This window comes from Alligator mississippiensis, chromosome 1 (assembly GCF_030867095.1).
Source record: "Alligator mississippiensis isolate rAllMis1 chromosome 1, rAllMis1, whole genome shotgun sequence".
In the NCBI taxonomy this organism is placed as follows: Eukaryota; Metazoa; Chordata; order Crocodylia; family Alligatoridae; genus Alligator; species Alligator mississippiensis.
The window spans coordinates 60,594,731-60,618,813 of record NC_081824.1 but is presented as its reverse complement, the minus strand read 5'-3'; the positions used below and the strand labels follow the sequence as shown (position 1 = coordinate 60,618,813).

The 24,083-nt window shown below is 42.8% G+C and overlaps 1 protein-coding gene across 5 annotated transcripts in view; it reads right to left on the bottom strand.

The window, feature by feature from the left end:
* COL19A1 (collagen type XIX alpha 1 chain) overlaps positions 1–24,083 on the bottom strand; it is a 393,720-nt gene that overhangs the window by 254,995 nt on the left and 114,642 nt on the right. For all 5 annotated transcript variants that reach the window (XM_059730850.1, XM_019496735.2, XM_059730868.1 and 2 more), the window contains one exon: positions 3,771–3,824. In XM_059730850.1, coding sequence (XP_059586833.1) covers positions 3,771–3,824 — 54 coding nt within the window. The remainder of the gene's footprint in view (positions 1–3,770; positions 3,825–24,083) is intronic.

Genomic DNA, 24,083 nt, shown 5'->3' with positions numbered 1-24,083 from the left:
CTGGAAAAAAGAGAGGTAGACAAGGCGTGAGGAAAGTGCAGTACACGGGCCCTAGGTTTCGGTGTGCCGCTAAATGCTAGAGGAGTTTTCTATTCTTTACTTGACTTGATAACGGTTTTATGGTTGGATGGAGACTGAAAAAAGAAAGTTACTTAACAGTAACTGGAGTACTTTAAGATGTGTTGACCACTTATCCATTCTCATATGTAGAAGCAATTTTTTTTACATCAGCATTACCTATACAGGCTGCCCCAGCCCCTCCACTTGAGCCTGCTCCCCAACATCAAGGGGATATAGGGTGAAGAATATCCCACACTCATCATTTGTCTCTTAAAATTAGCATTTCAGAAGCAAATTCCAAGAAAGAGCAAAAGGAGATCAGGGTTCAAATGTGTGGGTGGACAACATATTCAAAGATTCCCAGGTATTGACAAGTACCTTTCTTTTCAAGTTCAAAACCAGAAGCCACCAGACACACCAAGAAAACTGTAATCTATAGTCAGTCTCTTAGAAACCACCCAATTTGCTCTGAGAATACTCATGCTACCCACATCCCCAACACGATAAATGCCTTTACCACAACCTCTCTGAGGAGCCTGTTCCAGTTCTTTACTACCATCCTAGTGAGAACGTTTTTTCCTAATATCCCACGTAAGCTTTCCTTGCAGCAACTTGAGACCATTGCTCCTTGTTCTGTCATCTGCCACCACTAAGAACAGCCCAGCTCCATCCTCTTTGGAACCTCCCTTCAGGTAGTTGAAGGCTGCTATTAAATGCCCACTGTCTTGTCTTCTCCAGAATAAATAAGCTCAGTTCCCTCAGCCTCTCCTCACAATTCCTGTTCCCTAGCCCTCTAACCATTTTCACTGCTCTTCGCTGGACTCTCTCCAATTTGTCCATGGCCTTTCTGTAGTGGAGCCCCAAAACTGGACACAGTACTCCAGATGTGGCCTCACCAATGCAGAATAATTACTTCCTTAGAACTACTGGCAATGCTCCTACTAATGCAGCCTGCTGTGCTGTTAACCTTCTTTGTAACAAGGGCACACTGCTGGCTCATATTCAGCTTATTGTTCACTGTAACTCCCAGGTCCTTTTTTGCAGAGCTGCTGCTTAACCAGTCAGCCCTCAACATGGGATTGTTCCATCCTAACTGCAAGATTTTGCACTTGTCCTTATTGAACCTCGTGAAATTTCTTTTGGTCCAATCCTCCAATTTGTCTAGATCTCTCTGAAACTTAGCCCTATCCTCCAGCATATCTACTACTCCCCCCAACTTTGTGTCATCCACAAACTTGCTGAGGGTGCACTCCATCCCATCTTCCAGGTCACTGATGAAAATATTGAACAACATCTCTTGTTATCTGCATCTCCAATTGCAGTTTGGCCTTCCTGATTTTATCTCTGCATGCCCAAGAAATACTCTTATACTCCTCCCTAGTAGTTTTTCCAAGTTTCTGCTTTTTGTAAGCTTCCTTACAATAGATCATATCTTTGAACAAGCCACACAAATACCCCACAACACCACCACAAAAAAAAAAATCCTACTCAACACATTCCCCTGTGTGGATATTATGAGAATAATCATCCATGCCATCCGACACTAGAACTTATAAGAAGGATCAAAGTTTATACTTTGAGAGGAAAAAGTCCTAACTCCCTTACTTCTTGCCTTCAAGCAATACCAAAACTTGGCCCAACTCATCACCAGAAGCAGACTCCAAACAACAGTCTCCAAATGGGATACTTGCCTGCCTTAATCACAGAGACACCAGAGAAGGTAGCTGCAAAGGTAACTGGAGCCCTTTTGGAGTGTGCTAAAATCATGAAAGTAGGGTCCCACCATAGCTACTTTCTGCATGAAGGTTAGGAAAGAGCTCTCTTTGGGCCTAACTTTAGAACAGCCCATAGACACTAACCTGGAATGTTGAATCAATGCCAGCTGATGCAAATGGACACCAGGAGGAGGTGGTCCTTGGGGAACTGTGCCAGCCCAATGACTTTGTGCTGGGGTATGAGAAGACTCAAGGGACTTGCCCAGCAGGAACATGCACAGTTTTATCTCATGCTCCTTCCACAGCCTGGCCTTCAGTGACTGCCAAATGTTGCACTTGTTGGGCACATGAAATTCCTAAGGCAATACAAACACCTCGTGTGCAAATCAGATGTGCAAATCAGCCCCTCACAAGAGGAAGAGATGTGAAAACTGGTAATTTGGGAGAAGGCATCATAATATGACTAAGCAGAAAGGTGCCCTCTACCAGATCATGGCTAAAGTGGTAATAAAAATGAAGAAATAAAATGCTTAGCATAATCCAACTCAAACACCAGCAGACTGGAAAATGGTGGTGCTATGTGGATAATGGGGGGGGGCGGGAAGGAAGATAGTGAGATGACTCCAGACAGTCCTTTGAAATACATAGGTTTCAGTCTCCCAAAGCTTAGGTTTCTGGAGAAAAGAAAATAAGGGAAGATAATGAAAGGAAGAGAAACCAAAGGGCAACAACAAAAAGTGAAAGTAGTAGTCACTGCAAGTCTGATCATATCTACCTGATGAGAAGTTGCTTTGACATCCAGGCAACTGCAAGAAAATGAAGACTAAGAATGTATGTTCTGCTGTTTATTCCCTTGGCATGGGGTGAGAAGCCTGACGGGATCAGCTGGAACAGGTACTGCTAAGCTAAAAAAGTATATAGTTAAAAGGCTCACAAATGGGAATGTGTACATGGAGAACTGCAAGAAGGATAACAAAGGTTTTAAAATCCCAATACTGGCCTGTTTCTAAGGTTTTGCTACATCGTATGCTGGCAAAATACAAGTGGCAAAAGGTTGCCTCCTCTGGTAGGCAAGATGATGGGGTTAGGTGCCAAAATCATTTTGCCCAACTGGTGGTATATTTGTGATACTTTACATAGTCAAGTGGAAGACAGCGTGGCTGTTGGCTGCAAAAACAGATGCTCTGGCACGTCCCTACTGTACTGATAAATATTGAGACAAGCTCTGGTACAGCAGGAATCTGGACCCACTGCTTTACATTATTTTAAATACACAACTCCACTATACTATGTTTACCTGTGACTCAGTCCAGCAAATCCCTTGGTCTTTCCTTAGACATCTCAGACATCAATCAAAGGGTCCAACTTCAGCTTTGCTCATCTCCCAAAAATCTCTCTTCCTTCCAGAAAACTCAAACAGCGAACCCATAATTACCCCCAGTGCTCAGTTCCCATTACCAAACTTGTTAACTTGTTCCAACTTATTTTATGGATCCTGAGCAGTAATCCCTAGGTATTTCCTGTCTCCTTAGGCACAACATCATGTTTGGCTAGATCCCAAATAGTATGCTAATGTTTCCTAATGTGCCTCTTAAATCTTGATCCCCAGATCCCTTCTTTTCTATCTCTTTTATTTAGGTTCCTTGTAGCTTACTACCTTACTTGAGACTCATTGTTACTGTTACATTGCATTTTATTCAATTTATGTTTCACTTCACATTTAATCACATCCAACTCAACCTGATGAAACTGGATGGGTTGATGACACGGTAGGACATCCTGGACAATAATCATTCATGTTTTTACAAATACAGGTACAGAATTAAACACACTGTTATGGGTTACAGAGCAAATGTATTTTTAATACAATATGCACATTCCCTAAACTATAAATGAAAGCCCTTGCACTATAGTGGGTAATTTAATTTACATAAAACTGTCCTCCCCACCAAAACACATTTAAATTATAGACTGTTTAAATATTAATCAACTTACATCTCTTCCATGAATGCCTTCTTGTCCTGGTTCTCCTTTATCCCCCTTTTCACCCTAGGAGAATGAATATATATTTTAGTTTTCTATACAAAAATTACATTCAATTGGAAAACCATGTTTTGGATAAAAACATATTTCGTAAATATTTCTCTATATCATACCATCTAGACCGTATTAAGAGCACAGGCAAAGCTATTTCCTATACTCCAGAAGTATCATAAAAAAAATTAAAAGCCTGGCCCTGCATAAGTATCTTAGAAGCTGGTGCTCCTTACCTTTTCAAGGAATATTAAACAGCCAGAGGAAAAACCATGTACTTATATTTGTCACACTGCACCCACAAAAATAGGGATGGTGAAAAAAGTTAAAAGAAACAGAATGATTAGGATACAGTCTTTTCTCTGGAACTGGGAATTGACACCAACTTATTATCGTAGCTAAAATGGTTTGTGTACTGATACTGGGTTTGACTAAAAATATGTGTGTGACTTCTACAGAACCGAAGTAAATTGCTTCCCTCTGCCCCACTGTAAAATCCATGGTTTATTATTGTAATCTAATATTTTTAACTACACAGAAAAAACTTATAAAAGCAAGAGGTTGCACTCAGGTAGAGAAAAAGTATTTATGATTCTCCTACACACCCTGTCAAATCGCCATCATGACAATTAGTAGAAGCTCTACATGTAAATATGCAAAGTGTACATTCCAGATAAATAATTTTAAGTGTGGTTTAGAACTTTTACAGGCACACGGTTTACAGGATTTTTATAGGAACAATACAAAAGATTGGGACTACATTTTTATGCCATACCAAATTGCTCCATAGAATTTGAATTTCAGTTTGAATTTCTTATCATTTAGAAATAAAGTATACAGTATAAAGATACTATGTCTACTAAGTAATACAAAATTCAAGCTGTCTATTAGCCATCCAAAGATCTCTGACAAATATTGATGATGTAAAAAAGACAAGCTCTAAGAAAGGGTCTATCAGGGCCACAACTCCATAAATATTTGTACAATGCTGGCAAAATAATTACCCTGATATAGACATTTATTTGTTACTATAATATAATTATTAAATATGAATAATAAGAACAGCAAACTTCCACTTTCCTATTATGGTACTCGTTGAGAATAGTGTCCACAATGACCTTAATGCAACTATTTATTGATGCCTATTGTTGCATTAAAAAAAATAAAATTCTCCTATAATAGGTCATCTTTTGTTTTAGTCAATAAAAGGAGATGCTGTCTTGAAAAATTAGAACAATGTATATTTCAAAATATTAAAGTACAAACTTTGGAGACGTGAATATTTTGTGAATAGAAAGGAAAAGATAGTACACAGGATTCTCCAGAACAGAAGGATGTAGACTGGTTCATATATTTCCATAGGAAGAATTACAAAATACAAATCTCTTTTAATATTACAAGAAAGGATTCAATTCTTTACAATTTTATATCATCTCATTTTACTTAAAGCAGTTTCCATTAAGAGTGCCAGAGATTTCTGCCTAAGTAGGCTATGCTGAAGACCAAACCCTTTGTCAAGCAAAGAGAGAACACTGTACTGTCATCTCAGTTATCTCAAGGGGACTACATTGATACGAGCAGTAACTATTCATTATGTCAGAATATTCTTTATAATTCTGTTATCTAAATGATATAGAACTGAGATCATTCAGTTAATTCCATTTGTGACATGACCCTGATTCAAAGCTACTCCTCCAGTGGCAATAACAGAGAGCATTTAATCTAATAATAGAAGATCATGTTTGCAAAGAAAGTTTCTCTTAGCTTTCTTAAACAGCTAAAGCTTACAAATAAATTAGCATCCACAAGACCATGAGTGTAACGGTCCCATACACAAATGGCCTTAGGTAGTTCCTTGTTGTAACTCTAGTACATCTAATTCACAACAAACATAATGTTATATATTAGCCCATATTATTCATTCAAGTCTTTTCCTCAAGTATTCTCTCATCCTTTTATGTCTGGCAAAAATACATTTTAAACTGGAGACTATCACATACTCATTGAAAAAAAGTCCTAAGAACAACAAAACTTTCTACAAAGGTTCAAAATCCTCCATAAAATGTTTATTTTGGTATACTTGGACTATTGGTTAAGTTCCTTTTTCTCTCTCTACCATAGATACTGCTGTCTTGAACAGTTCCATTGACAAGCAACTTAAAATGTAGCAGTTAAAAGCCCAAACTGCCTCCTGTTTTTTAAATATCTCAAGTAAGACTATAGAAGAAAATGAAATAAGAAATCTTTTCAGTTTGTATCCATCTGACAGACTGAGGATTTCACCATCTTTCAACTCACATAAGCCAAGTCATCATTATAGTCTGACAATATTTCCAAAACTACAATAATGTATTTGCAATAATATCTTGTTCCTATAGCTGAATTATTTTAACATCTCAATTTCTATTATTTTTAGGAGATTTAAAAATTGGACTAATTTAAAGATTTTTTCATGGTTTTTCTTTATCTGTTTACAAATTCTATTTACGTGGAAAATAGGAGGAATATAAACAGTACTGTTGGAAAAGTGATGCCATTTTGTAAAATCATGAATGTCTCTATGAGTCTGAGAATAATGAATCATTCCTTAATACTGTCAAACACCTACACTGGCAAAAACAACATACATGTAGAGGTCACCTAAAACAAGAGCTCTCTGTGTCATTTGGTTATAAAGGCTGGGTTAGGGTTTATGTTACACCATGATGCAGGCCATGAAGTACATGCCTCCTCACCTGCACTCATTGCAGGCAAGTGGTGAGAGGTACAAAAAATATGCTAGTCCTTCCGATTCAAAAGACATCAGAAATTCAATAAGCTTATTGAAAGGAAAGACAAAACCAAAGATCTTTTAGCAGTGAGACTAGGATACTTCCATATTGAAAGAGCCTTGGGCCAGCCTGCAGCAGTGTAGTACTTTCATATGAACATATATTGATTTTTCACTATATTAAAGTACTTCCAGTCAACAAAGCTATGACAAACATTGCACGGATTGTGTCTTTTCGAAACAAGAATTCCAGTACAGCAAAGTTCCAATTCTCATCATTTCCTCTTATGTAAACTGAGCCAAACCATGCTCTTTCCTGCCATTAGGGCAGCACATTATATAGTGCATGACTGACAGTTTTAAATATAACCAGTCTTCAGAATTTACCACTCAAAAATGTATGGCAGGGGTTATAAATAGTCAATATTATGGGTTACCTATTAGGTTTCCAAAAGAGTGTTGAAAGCTTTCCTAAGCCTAATATTCCAGTCTGTTCAGACCATCTTCATAAACTAAATCTCACAAATTAAAGATAATTTGTGAGATTTGCCGAAACAGGACTGGAAACACTGTACCTTATTTGTTACTTAATTAAAGCTAATCCAGTGCAATATTGAATTACTTCCAGAGATTTCATTTCCTGGGTTGGATTCTGCTTTCAGTTGCACCCATGTGGATAGGGCATGTGCTGTTCATGTGAAATCTTGGACCTAATAAAGTCAATGGGAATACTCTTATCTTTAAGAGAGCCCGGAGTTGATTCATGGTCTTTTCAAAAAGCTGTAGACATGTGCGCCAATTTTTAAACCTTTCCAATTTTGCCTGAGTTAAAATTGAATCAGTTATGACAATGCTGAAAGCAACACTTTTTTACTTTACTCCTCCAGTTCTTATTTAAAATTATACACAAGGCCATCATTAATGTAAATGGAAAAAATAACACTAAAAACGTCCAAAAAATTAAGATATCATGTGCAGCGTTACCTTATCAATGTTACTTATTCTGTATTTCTAATTTCCTTGTTAAAAAACAAACCTCAATATATCCCTGTTTGTATTGTCTGTCAAATTTCCTAAATACTCAGATTATCAATTATGGTAATGGATGAAATACTGGTGAGGAACTTTTGAAATATTCTCATTATATGATGAATTATTTTAGATCTTTAACAAAGATAGTTAAAGCTAGTTTTGCTACTACTTTATTAGAGCAGTATTTGTGATACAAAACTTCATCTCACAATTAAATGTCTTTATTACTTTCTTTTCATAATTTATAAATTGAATCAAATTAAAAGCAATGCTTATTCTCTCTGCCAATTGTATGAATATAGCCAACTAGAAAATTTGGCTAAAAACATCCCTTAGAGCTCCGTGAGAGACAGTTGGGCCTCCATCCCAATGACCTTCTCACCAACTGAACCAGAATCTCTCTAGGAGCACTGGGACACTATCTGCCAGAGAAGATGAAACTTGAAAGCTTCACATGGTTCATATGTTGTATGCACCACTCTGCTCAGCATTGGTGAGGCCACAGCTGGAATACTGTGTCCAGTTCTGCATGCCACACTTCAAGAAGGATGTGGAGAAGCTTGAGAGAGTCAAGAGAAGAGCCACTCATACAATTAGAGGCCTGAAGAGCAAGCCACATGAGGAAAGGCTAACAGATATGGGACTGTTCAGCCTAGAAAAGAGAAGATTTCAGGGGGATTTTGTGGCAGCTTACACATATATCAGGGGAGAGCATCAGGGGCTAGGTGAATGACTTTTTTACCAAAGTGCCCCAGGGGAAAACCAGGGACAGCGGTCATAAACTCCTAGAAGGTTTCAGATTGGATAGAAGGAAAATCTTCATGGTTCATGTGACCAGAGTCTGCAATAGACTCCCAGCGGGGGTGGTGCAGGCACCTATCGTAGAGATCTTCAAAAGGAGACTGGATGCACACCTTGCTGGGGTTATATGACCCCAGAAGTCTTCCCTGCCCAGAGCAGGGGGGCTGGACTCAATGACCTCATGAAGTCCCTTCCAGCCCTAAACTTCGGTGATCCTGTGAATCTGTGATTCTTATCTGTTATCACTGTGTATCAATAAAATTTGCCTAGTATCAAATGGAAGAAGCTGTAGTCAGTCTGAGGGTTTTGGTCCACCCAGAATAAGGGTCATAAATCCAGTGCCAACACCTCTGGCACCCTGCAACAGCTCACCAAACCCAGAGCCCATAGGCTCTTCAGCACCTCCCTGTCATTGCCACCACTACCAGTGCAATAACATACAGCCCCAGCCCCAGCTCACCCCACACCCACTTTGGACTAGCTAGGGAGAATAGCTTCCTTAGTTTTGCTTGAGATGCATGGTTGATGCCAGCGTATTGTTTACTCTGCTGACTGTAGCATCACACGGGTGGCTCATATTCATTTTATGGTCAATTATGACTCCCAGGTCCCTTTTGGACATGGTGCTAGCTAGCGTAGCACCTCTGAGCCTGTAAGTTTGTTGTGGATTTTTTCTCCCTGATGGAGCACTTTATACTTCTCAGTGTTGACCTGCATCTGGTTCTGGTCCACGCATCTAACTAATCTGACAAAGAATAATGCAGCAAGGCAAATAAAACACACCCCATTCCCCAGGCTATATCTACTAGTCCTAAGGCTGTCACAGAGGGAAGGTATGTCTGGCCAGTATCCAAGTTTCACCCTGTGGGTTTTTCTTGAATGTCAGATGTCAGCAGCTTAGAGGTTGAGAACTGAGGACCCCCCCAGTAGGGTGGGCAAGATGGGCTGGTGGTGTGCCTTCTGTCCATGGTGGCCTCAGGTTCCCACCTGGGGACCCTTTGCTGCTCTTAAATCCCTCCTTTGTATTCTTTCTCCTCTGATGACTCTTTATCTCTGGGTACCATTGACTGGTTTCCCTGTGGTTGTCATACTGTCCATCTTCTGTCCTGTCAGCATATTCCTTTGTTCCAACAAACCCATCACATGCACACATCTTAAATTGGTTATTTATTAGTGTCTTAATTTGGGCATGCCCTGGCCTCCTAATTTGGTCCATCCACCAAAACCAGACTTTGCAGCTGGTCACAGTAACCTAGCTCCAATGCAACAAACCTATATTGTGTTATGGGGACACTGTTCATGTTTTTATTTTCCCAGGATGTTTATGAACACTTATCCATTGGCTTCAGACACAGTGGCTGCCTTGAAGGCTGTGATCCATTTGTCACCAGTGGAAACCATTAGAAACCAATTAACCCTTATTGTTGCCCTGGACTATTGTTCTAATGCATATCTACTCTACTTATAAGCCAATTCCTAAAAGCAGATCTCTAAATATCATTTTCTAGCCATCAAGAGGGGTGGGGACTGATGACCAGTCTGCAACAGCACCCCAAAACTGCCTATGTGGCTCATGAGCCCGGATAATTGCCCATCCTTGCTCTAAACTCTCAAAATCTTTCATTTGATATTTATTTTAACATTGTATGCACACAAAAGGAAATAAAGATACACTAAAAGAAACTGAAGTAGGAAGAATGGATAATATTTTGTTCTTATTTCACTCGTTTGGTAAAATCCTTATACTCTGTAGAATGACACCAAAAGTGAAACATCTATTTTGCTGTATGCTACAATTGCACGATATACATGACTTAATGTAGCCAACATGAGTACTTCAAAACTTAGAACAAAAACTATTTCAGACTCCAAAGGATATCAGAAGTCATGTGTCATATGACTTGCAGTACTCAGCCCCTCAGAATTAAGCAACACATGTAATTTTTAAAGGAAGGATTCCACTGAATGTGTTCTCAGTCCCCTTTTCTACCTTCTCTATGTGTGGGCTGGAGGCAAGCCGGGCCCGTCTTTGCACATGCGGGCTGTGGCCAGCAGCCCGGGCATGCGGGGCCGGAGAAGACCGGGGACGAGCTAGAATTAGTCACGGATGCGTAGTGGTTGATTTAAAGATTATTTACTTACACCAAAGATGGTCGTGGTGTAGGCTGGACAGTTTCCAGGTTCAGCTCCGCTTAAAACCTCGTTAGAGGACTACGACAAATTCGTTCTAGCCCCAGAGTGGTTGAAGCTCCGCGGGTCCGGTAGTTTCTCTCCCCCGGAGTTGCTGAAGCTCCGTGGGTTCAGTTCGGTTCTCTCCGACGGAGTTGTTAAAGCTCCGTGGGTTCGTATCTTTAAGATGCAGGAAGGGATACGTCTAGGAATTTATCGGCGACAGGGAGAGGCTAGAGGCTGTTCGTTCTTTTCCCCGGAGTTGTTGAAGCTCCGCGGGTTCAGTTATCAGACCTCTATTGCCTTTTAAGAAAAGCATTGGGTCCGAAAGGATCCGCAGTGCTTAGAGATCTTCACGCTCTCCCCCTCGAACTCCAATTGCTCTCTCTCCGACTTGGGCGGAAACCACCCAAGCCCTTTATACGGCTAGCAAGCCAATTGCTAGCCGCCACGTGTGCATGTATTAGAATCGGCCAATAATGTGGCAAGAATCTTCATACAAATGGCGGGAACTCCTTGCACCGTGCATTTCTTGGATGCAAAAGAAATGCACCATGCAAAGAAAGCTTCAAATTGACAGGAAATTCTCCATTGCACCGGGGTTCTCTTCTGCAGCAGAAAACTTCACCGTGCAAGGAAGCTGCAATTTAGCGGGAAAAATAATTTAGCAGTGCCGAAGAGCACACAAACAAAAAATCACAACTTTGGGTTGTGACACTCTACACCTTGTTTTTGAGTATTTTGTCTGCACACACAAAATCAACTACTATTCCTATGCAGATGAATCACAGAACTGTTTACAGCAAACTTGACTCTCTGGCCTTGACAAATATATGCTTCAGCAAGCTGATAAAAAGTCACTCCTCTGAGCCTGTCATTTTGATTCAGCCACTCCTCTTTCTGAACCTCTCCTGTGTCCTTCTTTCTCTGTTGCATTAAACAGGAGTAGTTTGGTTTAGCTGTCAAGGTGCTTCATGGCCTTTTATTCTCCACCTTCATTGTCAAAGTATTGATTTCCATCTGCAATTTTCCCTGGGCGAGGCGGCCTCCATCAAACACTGGTTAACTTTTCAACCTAGCATCTTCATGCTTTCTCCCTGCTTCTCTGACTACTTGTAAGAAGATTCCCATAAACTTCTGCAAAGCTACCTTTTCATCCTCATTTAAAACCCTCATTAATCTCCTCCCTGTTGTGATGCTAACAAACAAACTTGACAATCGTTGGTTGTAATACGATAACTGCATATCAGTCTCATTGTCTTCCATTCCCATGGCTGTATCCTAAGTGTTATATGCTCTTTGGAGCAGATCATCTTTTTGGTCCCTCTTTCAAGTGTGCTTAGGACAATCAAGTTTTGATCCATGTTTAGGCCTTTTAGGTGCTACAATAATACAAATAATAAGATAAGTATCTTTAAACTGTAATCCTATGCATATCACAAATCTAATTCTACCCTCAGGTAAGTATGCTAACCTTCCATTGTCTTCAAATGAAACTGCAAGTGCTGACTCAATGGCTAAATTGAGCCCTCAGGCCTTTTCTGTTTGAGTAAATCACAAGTTAAATAGAAGCTGCCTGTTTTGATGGGCATTATTTTTGCTAATATATTTTACTTTAAACCAAATATTATAAATTGATTAATTTAATTCTCAACTACAATTGTTTAATTTTTACATTGGTCATGCATTTTAGATGGAGGGGTTGCATTTATACTGCTTTAGTATTAGTGAATGAGATTTTTTTGAGAGACAAAGACTGGTTTCTTTTCAAGGCTGGTCTCCTAAGGTAGGCTACAAACCAATCTATTTCTGTCAACAGGTGACAAACAGCATTGCTTTCACAAAATGTGGGAGTTTTTTAGGCACCAACATCTTCACAGTGTTGGCAGGCTATCGCTATTGTTATTTAGACACCTAAAGATATTCTGCCAACGGTTAGAGCAATGTCAAATGTTTTCAATACCTGACAGACTGCTGTGCCTTTTCTGCAAAGGCTGAAACTTGCAGATCTTTCTTTGTAGTACATCCACGGAAACACTGCCACTTTCTATAGTAGGTCTAGATAGGTATCAATACTTGTAGCCCCTATATTCTTAAGCTAAAATCATTAGTTCATCAATTTTAAAGAAATATATATCCTAGTTAAGAAAGTTTTTGGCTGCATCAAAGATCTAAAAGATCCCAATGTGTTCTAGGACCATGGACAAGAGATAAATTTGTGTCAGGATAAATGCTTTTTTCCCAGCAGGGGTTTGGGTTGTAGCCGTGTTGGTCTAAGGACATAGGCAGACAAGGTTCCTTGGGTGAATTTGATATCTTTTATTAGACCAACCCAAATGGTTGGAGAATAGTTATTAAGCAAGCTTTCAGGTTCAAAAACCCTTAGTCAGGCAAAGGAAGTTTCAGCAGTTGGTGTGTGCTCTTCCTGGATAGAATGAAAAGTAAACAAGCCAGGGGCTGGGCTGGGTCCTCCTGTGAGAAATGTGCACACATATTAAGTGCACAGGCATTCAAGCAGTTTGTAGCAGAAACACCTTAGTGATTCCACCGTGAAATGTTGGCTCTTGAAACAGAAACACTGCTGTTTTCTAGTACCATGTGTAAAGTCTGTTTAATTACACCAATGGGTGTCCCTACAACTCCCAGTATCCCACAGTCCTTCACTTTCCCCTCACCCCCGAAAGAAGAGTGCTGGAGAGAGAGTGGCTGGCTCCCTGATAGCCTACCCAGTGGTGAGCTGTCAGGGAGCCCTACAGGGACCCTGCTGTCATGATCATTTAAACAGCCCTGGAGAATACTGGATCTGTCCAAATGGCAGCACTGATTCAAGTCACTGCTTGAAAACCCCAAAAGAATCCTGGGTTGCTCCAGTACCAATGCTTATTATCCTGCTTCTCTTTAATATTTCCAGGACTCTAAGGACAGTTCTCTTGCGAACCCAGAGCTATTCAAGTAGTGGCACCAATGCCCACTGCCCCTTGAACCGTCCCAGAGAGACATGATACTGTTAAAAGGGTGGTGGGAATTTCCATAGTTCGTGTGAGGAGAGCAGTTCTCCTCTCTTCTGCACCCCCCTCGAGAGCAAACCAGTTTTTTTCTTTGATTTTTACTGTATTACGACTGTCAAATAATATAGCTACAATAATAAAAAAAAACGTTATTTTGAGAACTGAAATATGTGTTTTCTAAAATGTTTTAATTTAATTGTTCACTAGACAGATATCAAGATGACAAAAGAAAAAAAAGCACCACTATTTATTTCTATGATTTGGCCCTGTCAGATAGGCTGCAACAATGATAGCGACCAAAACTCACAGACTAAGGAAAAATCAGTTTTCCCTAGTTCAGTGGTTCCCAATCTTGGGTTTGCAATAAAAAATGGGGTTGTGCACTCTCAGGGAGGGAGGCATGAGGGGGACACATGCCCCCCAGATTTGTGTGCAGGGTGGATGTGGGCTGCACGCTGTGGGGTCAGGGCTCCCCGCCCTGCTACCCTCCCCCTGGGGCCTCCGCAGCAGAGTGGGGTGGGGAGTCTTGGTGATGGTGCTGGGAGACCCATACTGGCAACACTGTCATGGACAGATGCCCCCTGCCTGCCTGACACTAGTGGGGGGGCACAACTCCATGCTGCCACACCACTGCTGCTGGCAGGGCAGAGAGCCTCACCATGGCAGCACAGCTGACATTGGGCTCCCAGAAGCAGCTCCAAGCCTCTCTGGAGTCCCATGCCAGGTCCCACCCACTGGACCGCACAGGCCCTGGGGGGAGGGCAGCAGGGTAGGGAGTAAGAAGGAAGCCTGCATCCATCCCCCCACCCCACGAGCTCTGCTTTGGCCATGCCACCTGTGGAGGAAAGCAGATGGAGCTGGGCTCTGAGCAGCTGGGGCTCAAGCACTGGTGAGGGGCAAGGGGCTGCAGGCCCTGGCCCTATAGCCCTGGCACCTGGGTCCCCCCTCTGGCAGGAGGCTGCAGATCATGAGTGACAAGCACCTGGAAGGGGTGGGGGGCTGTGGGTTGGGAGTGATGGACCATGCTTAGGAAATGGGATCATGTTAAGGAAATGGGGTCATAAATGAGATCATACTGATGAAAAGTTTGGGAAGCACTGACCTAGTTCGTTTTACTATCCTTATTCTATCAGAAAGGACAAAGAGATCTGTATTTTAGAAAGTTGCCTGTGTCAAGTGAACCAGAGTTTTCCAGTTTTATATGATACTTATATGTGGCTGGAAGAATTTGAAAAGACATGCAGGAGATGGAAGCTACTGCTGCAGGGGGTAATGAGTCAGGAAAAGTCTTGTTATTTTCAGGCACTATGAGGTTTGTCTCTTGTGTGGGTATTTAGTGTACGTATTGGAGTTTAAGGGGAATAAGGACAACTCCATCACTAATCCAGTAATAAAACATCACCTGCCAACACATCTCCACTGCCCCCACAATTACTACACCCCACAACAGAGCCATCAGGATCCCCGGATCTTACAGCTACACCTCCAGAAATGTAATGCATCTCATCCAATGCACCAAATGCCCTGATGGAAAATATGTAGGAGAGACCAAACAACAACTGCGCACCAGAATGAATGGACACTGGAAATCTATCAAGACAGGAATACCCAATTACCTGTGGGGGCACACTTCTCACAAGAAAACCACTCTTTCTCCAGTCTCTCAGTCCTGATCCTCAAGGGAAACTTGCATAACACTTCCCAGAGACGAGCCTATGAACTCCACTTCATCAACCTCCTGGATACTAAAAATCATGGACTAAATATAGACATTGGATTTATGACACATTATAACCTGCCTGACATCTGACTCCCCAGGTGCTCTACGTTATTCATCCCCCTTCTCTCTCTCCCCCCCCCAAGCCTGTCTCTCACCCATTGACTCCTCAATCCACATTTTCACTTACTACCTGTCTTGTATGCATACCAGCCCAGCTCCTGGCTTCTTTACTTTTCATTCCATCCAGGAAGAGCACACACCAACTACTGAAACTTCCTTAGCCTGACAAAGGGTTTTTGAACCCGAAAGCTTGCTTAATAATTGTTTTCCAACTATTTAAGTTGGTCTAATAAAAGATATCAGATTCACCCAAAGAACCTTGTCTGCCTATGTCCTTAGACCAACACAACTACAACCTACACCCCTGTAATGGTTAACAGTGATATTTTTTCATTTTTTAAAAATTATTTGCTGATCTAGAAAAGGCAGACTTTGTCAAATTCAATTAATTTCATTTATATTATCTGAAAAACATTTTCCCAATTTTATATTTTCTCTGACCAAAGCCTCTTCAAACATTTAAAATCTTCAAATTCAATTTTAGCTGCTCCTTTTTCATGGAAGTGGATGATGTATTCCTGAAGATTACTCTTTGGAGAAGAGAAGTTTTCTATCTAACTGCCCCAACTCTGAATGAAATGTTTCAGGAACTTTCACAGAGGGTTTGTATTTTACAGTATGTTTTGTTTTAATTTTCCTTGTGAGCTAACTCATTACATTTTGAAATTTAAGAATTCAACTTAAAAAAAAAATCGCTGCTTGCATTAACTCTAGCAAATTAAATGTAGGCATTTCAGAAGAAAATATTGTCCTTGATATTCCTATATATTTTAGTAATAGTTTTACATGTTATAAACAAAAATAATTTTCATAATTCTTATAAACTTTAAGATAATATTGATAGCAATATTAATTTGGTTATTTTTTTTTAAGATTCTGATCACTTAAAGTATATAATTTATACCAAATTGTTTTCTATTATAATCATCAATGACATAATTTATAAGTACTACTTATTTTAATGTATTTTTATTATAGATCCTACTGCCTTGTCTTCTTTCGATACCCTGTGTAACAAGAGGGTGGTCAGGGTCGCCGTGTTTTCCCCTGCCGCCTCCTTTTCCGTGTCAAGTTGCCGATTAGCACCCTCCAAGTCTCGCCCGCCAGAACTTTGATCTTATATATTTTATAGGGAGGCTGCCCTTCGTCTGCTTGTCCACAGTTCTCCTGCTATCTCTAGTTCCTCTCCGGTATTGAGTATTCTGTACACTCCCGCCTTATGAGCTATGCGTGGCTCCAACCACCCCTGTACCACGCCCCAAGCCTTGTAGATGTGCCTGATGTTGTTAGGTCTCTCTCTCACTGTGCCCTCTCTAGCGCTCGGGCTCTTTGCAGTCCCGTCTCTCTCTCTCTCTCTCTCTGTGCCCGCTCTCCAGGGCCCTCTCAGTACTGCCGCCCTCTCTCCGGGGCCCTCTCAGTACTGCCGCCTTCACTCAAGGCCTTCTCAGTAATGTTGCCCTCTCTCAGGGCTCACCACACCCACACTGGGGCTTCTCAGCAACAACCCCTTCTCCGGGGCTTCTCAGCTGCCCCTCTCTGGGGCTGGGGTCTATGCACCCCGAATGCTGCACCCTTGCTGGTGCTGGGGTTCCCACACTGCTGTGGGCCCCTATGAGGCCTCCTCCAACCCCTGATAGCCTCACCCAAACCACTGGTAACAAACAACAACACAAACACAAGCCCCTGGGCTATAACACAAACAGAAGCCACCCGACTATAATCACGCTCAAGCCTACCGGGGTTTCTTCATCCCGCAGCAATGTCAGATGTTGCTTCTGCCTCCGGCTTCTCCTCTCTTTCATGACCAAGAGCTCCTTCCTCCTTGGCTGCTGGTAGGGAACTGCCTCCTGACTGATTCATATAGGAGCCAGGCCCTGCCCTTTCCTTCAGCTGGCTAGGCAGGTAGGGATCATTAGTTCCCTCCAGTTACCTCAGCAACCGGCACCTGAGGAGTTATCCCAGCTCTCTCAGTAGCAGGCACCTTAGTGCCCTGCTACACCCTGTCAACACTTTCCCTCCTAATACTGAATAATCTTCACAACAGTGAAGCAATACCCACTGACAGTAGCAGCTGCAGTACACTGCTGGCTTCCCTGTGGTGGAACCCTGCCAATCCAATCTAACAGCATAGCGTGGATCAGCACTTACAACCAAGAGAGAACTCCTTCCATCCTGAAAGAGAAAGGAGACTCTCACTTTATTTGGTTTGTTAACTTAAAGCAATAAATTGCACCTGCCAACTAGGATTCAGTTATGCTTGATTCATGTTATTGCAAAACATTCTCCACTGCAAAACCTCCGTCTCAACTTAAAATGGCTGGTAAACAAAAAAAATTGTTTTAATAAATGTAATACATAAAATGGAAAGCACTGATTGTAATTAGACCTGACATATAATTTATTATATATATATTATTTATTATTATATTTCATTAGTTAGATAACCTCACAGATCAGCTAAAGAGTTGGAAATTAGTGTGTTTTGATTCATAGCATAGACCTCCACTGAAGGAGCTAAATGTGTAGCTGGTCCCCTTTATTTGGACTAGAGGTATGGAGAAGCAAGCAACAAATATTTTGCTCATGGCTTAAACAAACTATTTAGATCAGGGGTTGGCAACTTTTTACTACTGCAGGCTGCTGCTTGCTATCCAGCCCCTGCCATGGACCATAGATCTCTGAACCACCTATCTATTTGCAAATTCTGTGGAAAGACTACAAAATGAAGCAAGTGGTAGGATCTTTGGGGACACCTCCTCTGTTGCCTTGGTGGGAGCAGAGAGAATAAACTGAACACAGCAGGAAGCATAAGTGTTGACTTTTACTTTTGCTGAGGGTGGGGAGGCATTAAGATGATTCACATGTGGAAAGTTTTATGCATTTTAGGTGACAGCCCTCTTCCCGAGGGGGGCCAGAGCCCTTGGGCCCCCACATATTTGGCACCTTTGGCAGGAAGGAGAAACCAGGTGACACCCCCTCTGCTGCTCAAGATGGAGCATGCAGCTGATTTCCTGAGCTACTGCAGGCTAGATCCAATCACTTCACAGGCCAGATCCAGCCCATGGGCCATAGGTTACCAACCTTTTATTTAAACAGTTGAGGAACACTGGGAAACAGGAATCTTGGGTTCCAGTCCTCATTCTGGAGAGGAGTGATATCACCAACAGTCCATCCAACCACATGGATTTGGCACTTCCATTATTAAAAGTAGTGTAGTCGAACTAGAAACTTTGGTTCTATTCCCAGCTTAGTGCAGACTCCAAATTACAATAACTGTCAAATAGGTGAATATTTGCATTTTGCCTTTCTTTTTGGTTTTAAGTGTGAGAACTTACCAAAAGGTGTGAAAGTAAATATCAGACAGTAAAGATCTAAGCTAAAACTCAGGATTTCTCAAAGCCAAAGTCAGAAGAAATGTGGTGGCAGCTACTATTGCATCTCTGGCTACATCTGCACAATGCAATGCATGCTGCGCAGATACAAATAGGACAGCTCTAAAAAAGCTAGTTCAGGTAAGGGTACAGCAATGTTAGTATGATATCTTGACTAATATATTCTGTAGGGCTTAACAAGCACTCTTAGACCTCTCCCTCCCAGCCCTGGGAAGGCTGCCACCAAAATAAACCATACCCACACACTTCCTGTAGGGAAGTGTGTTGCACCAGAGAGTGACAACTAAGCAGCATAAACATCTTGATTTTGAAGGCAGAATGCAAGGTTCTTTGGGTAGATGTAATATCTTTTATTAGATCAATCAAGCAGTTGGAAAAAAGTTCTCTGCAAGCTTTCAGGCACAATCACCCTTCTTCAGGCATAGGAAGTCTCTGCTGTTCTGAGACTCCAAACAGTGAAAGAAACTAAAAGTGTGACAGGATGTTCTCTCTTCTCTCTTGGAGTCTCAGGGCATGTGTGGATGAAATGGGGGCCCTAAATTGAAGCAGTGGGTTTTTAAAGCAACACTTAAATTTAGGGCCAAGTAAACCCCCATGTTGTGCACACACCATGCCTCTCCCGTGGTGGGGAGGAGAGGGCCAGCTGCTGGTGGGAGGAGCAGTCCCTGGGCTGTGGGGGGTGCTGGTGCTTCCTTCCGTGGCAGCAGCGACACCCACCCAGGTGGCATGGGCCCTCAGGCACCCAGCTCGGGTGGTCCTGGGTGGGCACTGTAGCTACGGAGGAAACCACCAGCCTCCCTCCACAGCTTAGGCATGCAGGCAGGATCTAAGGGGAAAAAAAATCCCAAAAAGATCAGGCTCACCACTTTTTTTTTTCCCTTGGGCAGAGCCTGCCTTCCCAGGCTACTGCCAGGCTGCCTGCAGGGCTTTCTGCAGAGCCCGTGAGTTGCACGGAGCCCAGTGCTTGCCCAGGCAGCAAACTAAAACTCCTCAGAGTTTTAGTTTGCTGTGCCCCAAGTCATTTAAGGCTCATTACGCCGCTGAATTTGCTACAGCAGCTGGACTTACTGTGCAATATGTTGCCAACGACACGACACCAACACCATTAAAGCGGTGCAAAAGCATTTAACCCATTTTAAAGTGTTGTGCACACATACCCCTCATTTTGTCTACACATGGCCTCAGAACAGCACAGACTTCCTATGCCTGAAGAAGGCTGATTGCACTCAAAAGTTTGCAAATAACTTTTTTCCAACTACTCATTTGGTCTAATAAAAGATAGCACATCTACAGTAAGACGGATTGCAAATTGGCTGAAGGGTCGTACTCAGAGGGTAGTGGTGGATGGGTCTTTTTCAACCTGGAGGGAAGTGGGCAGTGGAGTCTACCAGGGCTCGGTCCTTGAGCTCGCACTGTTCAATTTCTTTATTAGTGACTTGAACGACAGGGTAAAAAGCAGCCTGTTTAAATTTGCTGATGATACCAAGATTTGGGGTGAGGTGGGCATGCTAGTAGGGAAGGAGAGATTACAGCAGGACCTGAACAGGTTACAGGGGTGGGCTAATGAAAATAGGATGGGTTTCAATACTGACAAGTGCAGGGTGCTGCACTTGGGCAGTGAGAACTAGCAGCACACTTATAAGCTGGGAAACTCCCTTCTCGAGAGCACAGTGGCAGAAAGAGATCTTGGAGTCATTATTGACTCCAAGATGAACATGGGCCGACAATGGGAGGTCACGGTCAGTAGGGCTAACTGTACCTTGTTGTGCATCCACAGATGCATCTCAAGCAGGGCCAAGGAGGTGATCCTCCCCCTCTATGCGACACTAGTCAGGCCACAGCTGGAGTACTGTGTTCAGTTCTGGATGCCACACTTCAGGAGGGATGTGGACAGCATTGAGAGGGTCCAGAGGAGTGCCACACACATGATCTGGGGACAGCAGGGCAGACCCTACAAAGAGAGGCTATGGGACCTTAACCTGTTCAGCCTTCACAAGAGAAGGCTGAGGGGGGACCTGGTGGCCGCCTATAAACTCACCAGGGGGGACCAGCAGGGTTCGGGAGAGACCCTGTTCCCCCTAGCGTCCCCCGGGGTAACAAGGAATAATGGCCACAAATTGTTAGAGAGTAGGTTTAGACTAGACATCCGAAGGCACTACTTCACAGTCAGGGCAGCTAGGCTCTGGGACCAACTTCCTAGGGAAGTGGTGATGGCTCCTACCCTGGGGGTCTTTAAGAGGAGGCTTGATGTCTACCTGGCTGGAGTCATTTGAGCCCTTTTTCTCTCCTGCCCAGGGCAGGGGGGTCAGACTTGATGATCTGTGAGGTCCCTTCCGACCCTACTTCTATGAATCTATGAATCTACCCAAAGAATCTTGCCTGTCTTAAACCGTAGGTAGCAGTTTTATAGATGCAACTGTTGGAATACCTCTTAAACAGCTGAGATTTCATGTACCCTAGCAGAACGGACTATGGTGCATCTTATTTAGCTAATTCACAGCAGAGCTTAATACACCCTGAAAACCTTTGGGTAGAAATGGGAGGGGGCCTTTTATCCTCTTGGCAAAAAGATAAGAAGAGCTAGGGATGAAAACTATGGTTATGCTGTATGTTAAAGGTTAAGACCTCAAGAGTATTCTGCTTTCCCTCAGTGCAGCTGTAATGAGGTCTAGAAAAACTGTAGATGATTTAAATCAAGTTACGCATCTAAATTCTGACACTATTATTGTAGAAACAGTGGCCTAGTAGATACATTGTCAAATCAGAGAACAAGAGAGACTGACCATAAGTGTCCTGCTCTTCCCAAAACTTCTTGCTGATGTGACTGACTGCTGCAAGAGCAGATTTTCACAGATAGCTGTCATGGAGTCAAATAGGGGACTCGGGAGACCTACGTTAAGGTCCTCTTTGGAGGTCGGTTACCCTAGAGATGGAAAGAGGGAACTGGCAGCAGCTTGAGGTGCAGTTCCCCCCAAATCCCTGCACTGATCTTCTTGAAACTTGGCATGCTTCATGGCCTCACCAGGGGCTACCAACCCTGCCGGTGAAGCTTGGGGAACCCCAGCAGCGGGAGGGTCACCTCTAGGAACACCAGCTGCTCTACCGAAGTAGGATCAAAGCAGGTGTGGTGGGGTGTCACAACATCCCCAGTAATGCTGAACACCCTCTCACTTGGAACACTGGTCGGTGGACAGGACAGGTGTTGCCGGGCAACCATGACCAGATCCTGCCACATCTGGCTGTGATTTGCCAAGTAGGCCAAGTGGTCACAGTCCAGTGGCTCCCTGTGGTGTAACACATAGATGTGAGAGGAGTTTTGCTTTCAAGAATTTGGGGTGTGGTTCCCCCCAAACCCTTCTACCTATCTTCTTGAAACTTGGCAGGCTTCATGCTCTCAGCAGAGGCTATCAACCCTGCAAGTTGCACCCAAATCAGAGATAAAACAACAAAGTTATAGATATTTCATTGATTATATTTCAAGTTATAGATATAGCCTATAGCTGGATCTCTGAAGCAGCTCCAAAGCTTCGGAGCTGCTTGGGCTGGACTGAAGTGGCAAACCAACCTGGAGCTCCTGATCAGATTGCTGCCATCCAAAGTGGACGGATCTGAAGCCAGATCGAATACCTGCCTACTGACACAGGCCTAATAGATGGCTATAACTTGTACAGGAAGGATCATGTTACAAGAAAGGGTGGGGGTGTAGCTCTCCACGTGAAGGACAAGTATACTTCCCTACAAGTGGAGACTGGCACCTAAGGAAAGCCCCTTGAGACCCTCTGGGTTAGAATACAATGGGAACGTGGTGAAGGGGATATAACTGTAAGAGTTTATTACACACCTCCTAACCAGGAGGAAGAGCTTGACCATGAATTTGCTAGGGAACTGGCAGAGGCTACATGCTCTTGGTGCATGGTTGTCATGAGAGACTGCAACCACCCTGATATCTCATGGGAAGAGCACTGAGCCAAATCTGATCGGTCATGAAGATTCCTCATTTGCATTAACGAGCTCTATTTGACTCAAGAAGTCTATAAGCCAACAAGAGGTAAGGCACTGCTAGACCTGATACTGGCCAAAGGGGATGATCTAGTCAGTGACCTGAGAATTGAACAGAAGCTTGGAGACATTGATCACAAGTTGATCACTTTCTCTATCCATTGCAAAGCTGGCAAATCAGTCAGCAATGCAGAAATCCTCAACTTTAGGAAAGCTGACTTTCACAAGCTCAGGAGGCTGGTTGCCGAGGCCCTGAGAGGCCATGATCTGACAGGGAGGGGAGTCCACAATGAGTGGTCGGTCCTTAAGGATGTGATCCTAAAAGCACAAGAGAAGATCATCCTGGCCTGTAGGAAAGGTAGCAAAAGGGCTGGGTGACCCCCTTGGCTAAATAGGAAACTCATGGACCTCCTGCATCTGAAAAGAGAAGCTTATAAAGGATGGAAGTCAGGAAATACCACTAAGGAGTAGTATTCAGCATTGACCCACACCTGTAGGAAGCAAACTAGGAAAGCCAAGGCTGAAACCGAACTCAGACTGGATATGGGAATCAAGGACAATAAAAAGTCCTTCTCCAGATATGTGGGAAGTCAAAAAAAAAAAAAAAAACAACCAAGGGTAACACTGGACCCTTGCTAAACCAAATGGAGCAGCTGACAACCAACACTCAGGAAAAAGCTAGTTTCCTTAATGATTACTTTGTGTCGGTTTTCCACCAGCCCAAGGGGGTCACCCTGCCTGACAAATGCAGGATTACCAGGGTAAGGGCAAACATACACCCATAATTGGCGAAGATCTTGTGAGGGAATTCCTTGAGAGGCTGGACATCCACAAATCAGCTGGCCCGGATGCAATGCACCCAAGAGTGCTAAAAGAGCTGGCTGATATCACAGCATGGCCAATGGCAAGGATATTTGAGAACTTGTGGTACTGTGGAGAGGTTCCTAAAGATTGGAAGAGAGCCAATGTGGTGCTTATCTTCAAGAAAGGGAGGAAGGAAGATCCAGGGAACTACACAGCAATCAGTTTGACCTCAATCCCTGGAAAGATCTTGGAAAAATCATCAGAGAAGCCATTAACAACAGTCTAACATTCTGAGAGTTAGTCAAAATAGCTTTGTTGCGGGTAGGTCTTGCCTGACCACCTTATTTCCTTCTATCACCAGGTGACACATCGCCCAGACAAAGGAGAAGACTTTGATATCATATATTTGGACTTCAAAAAAGCCTTTGACTTGGTCTGTCATTATGTCCTCATGGTAAA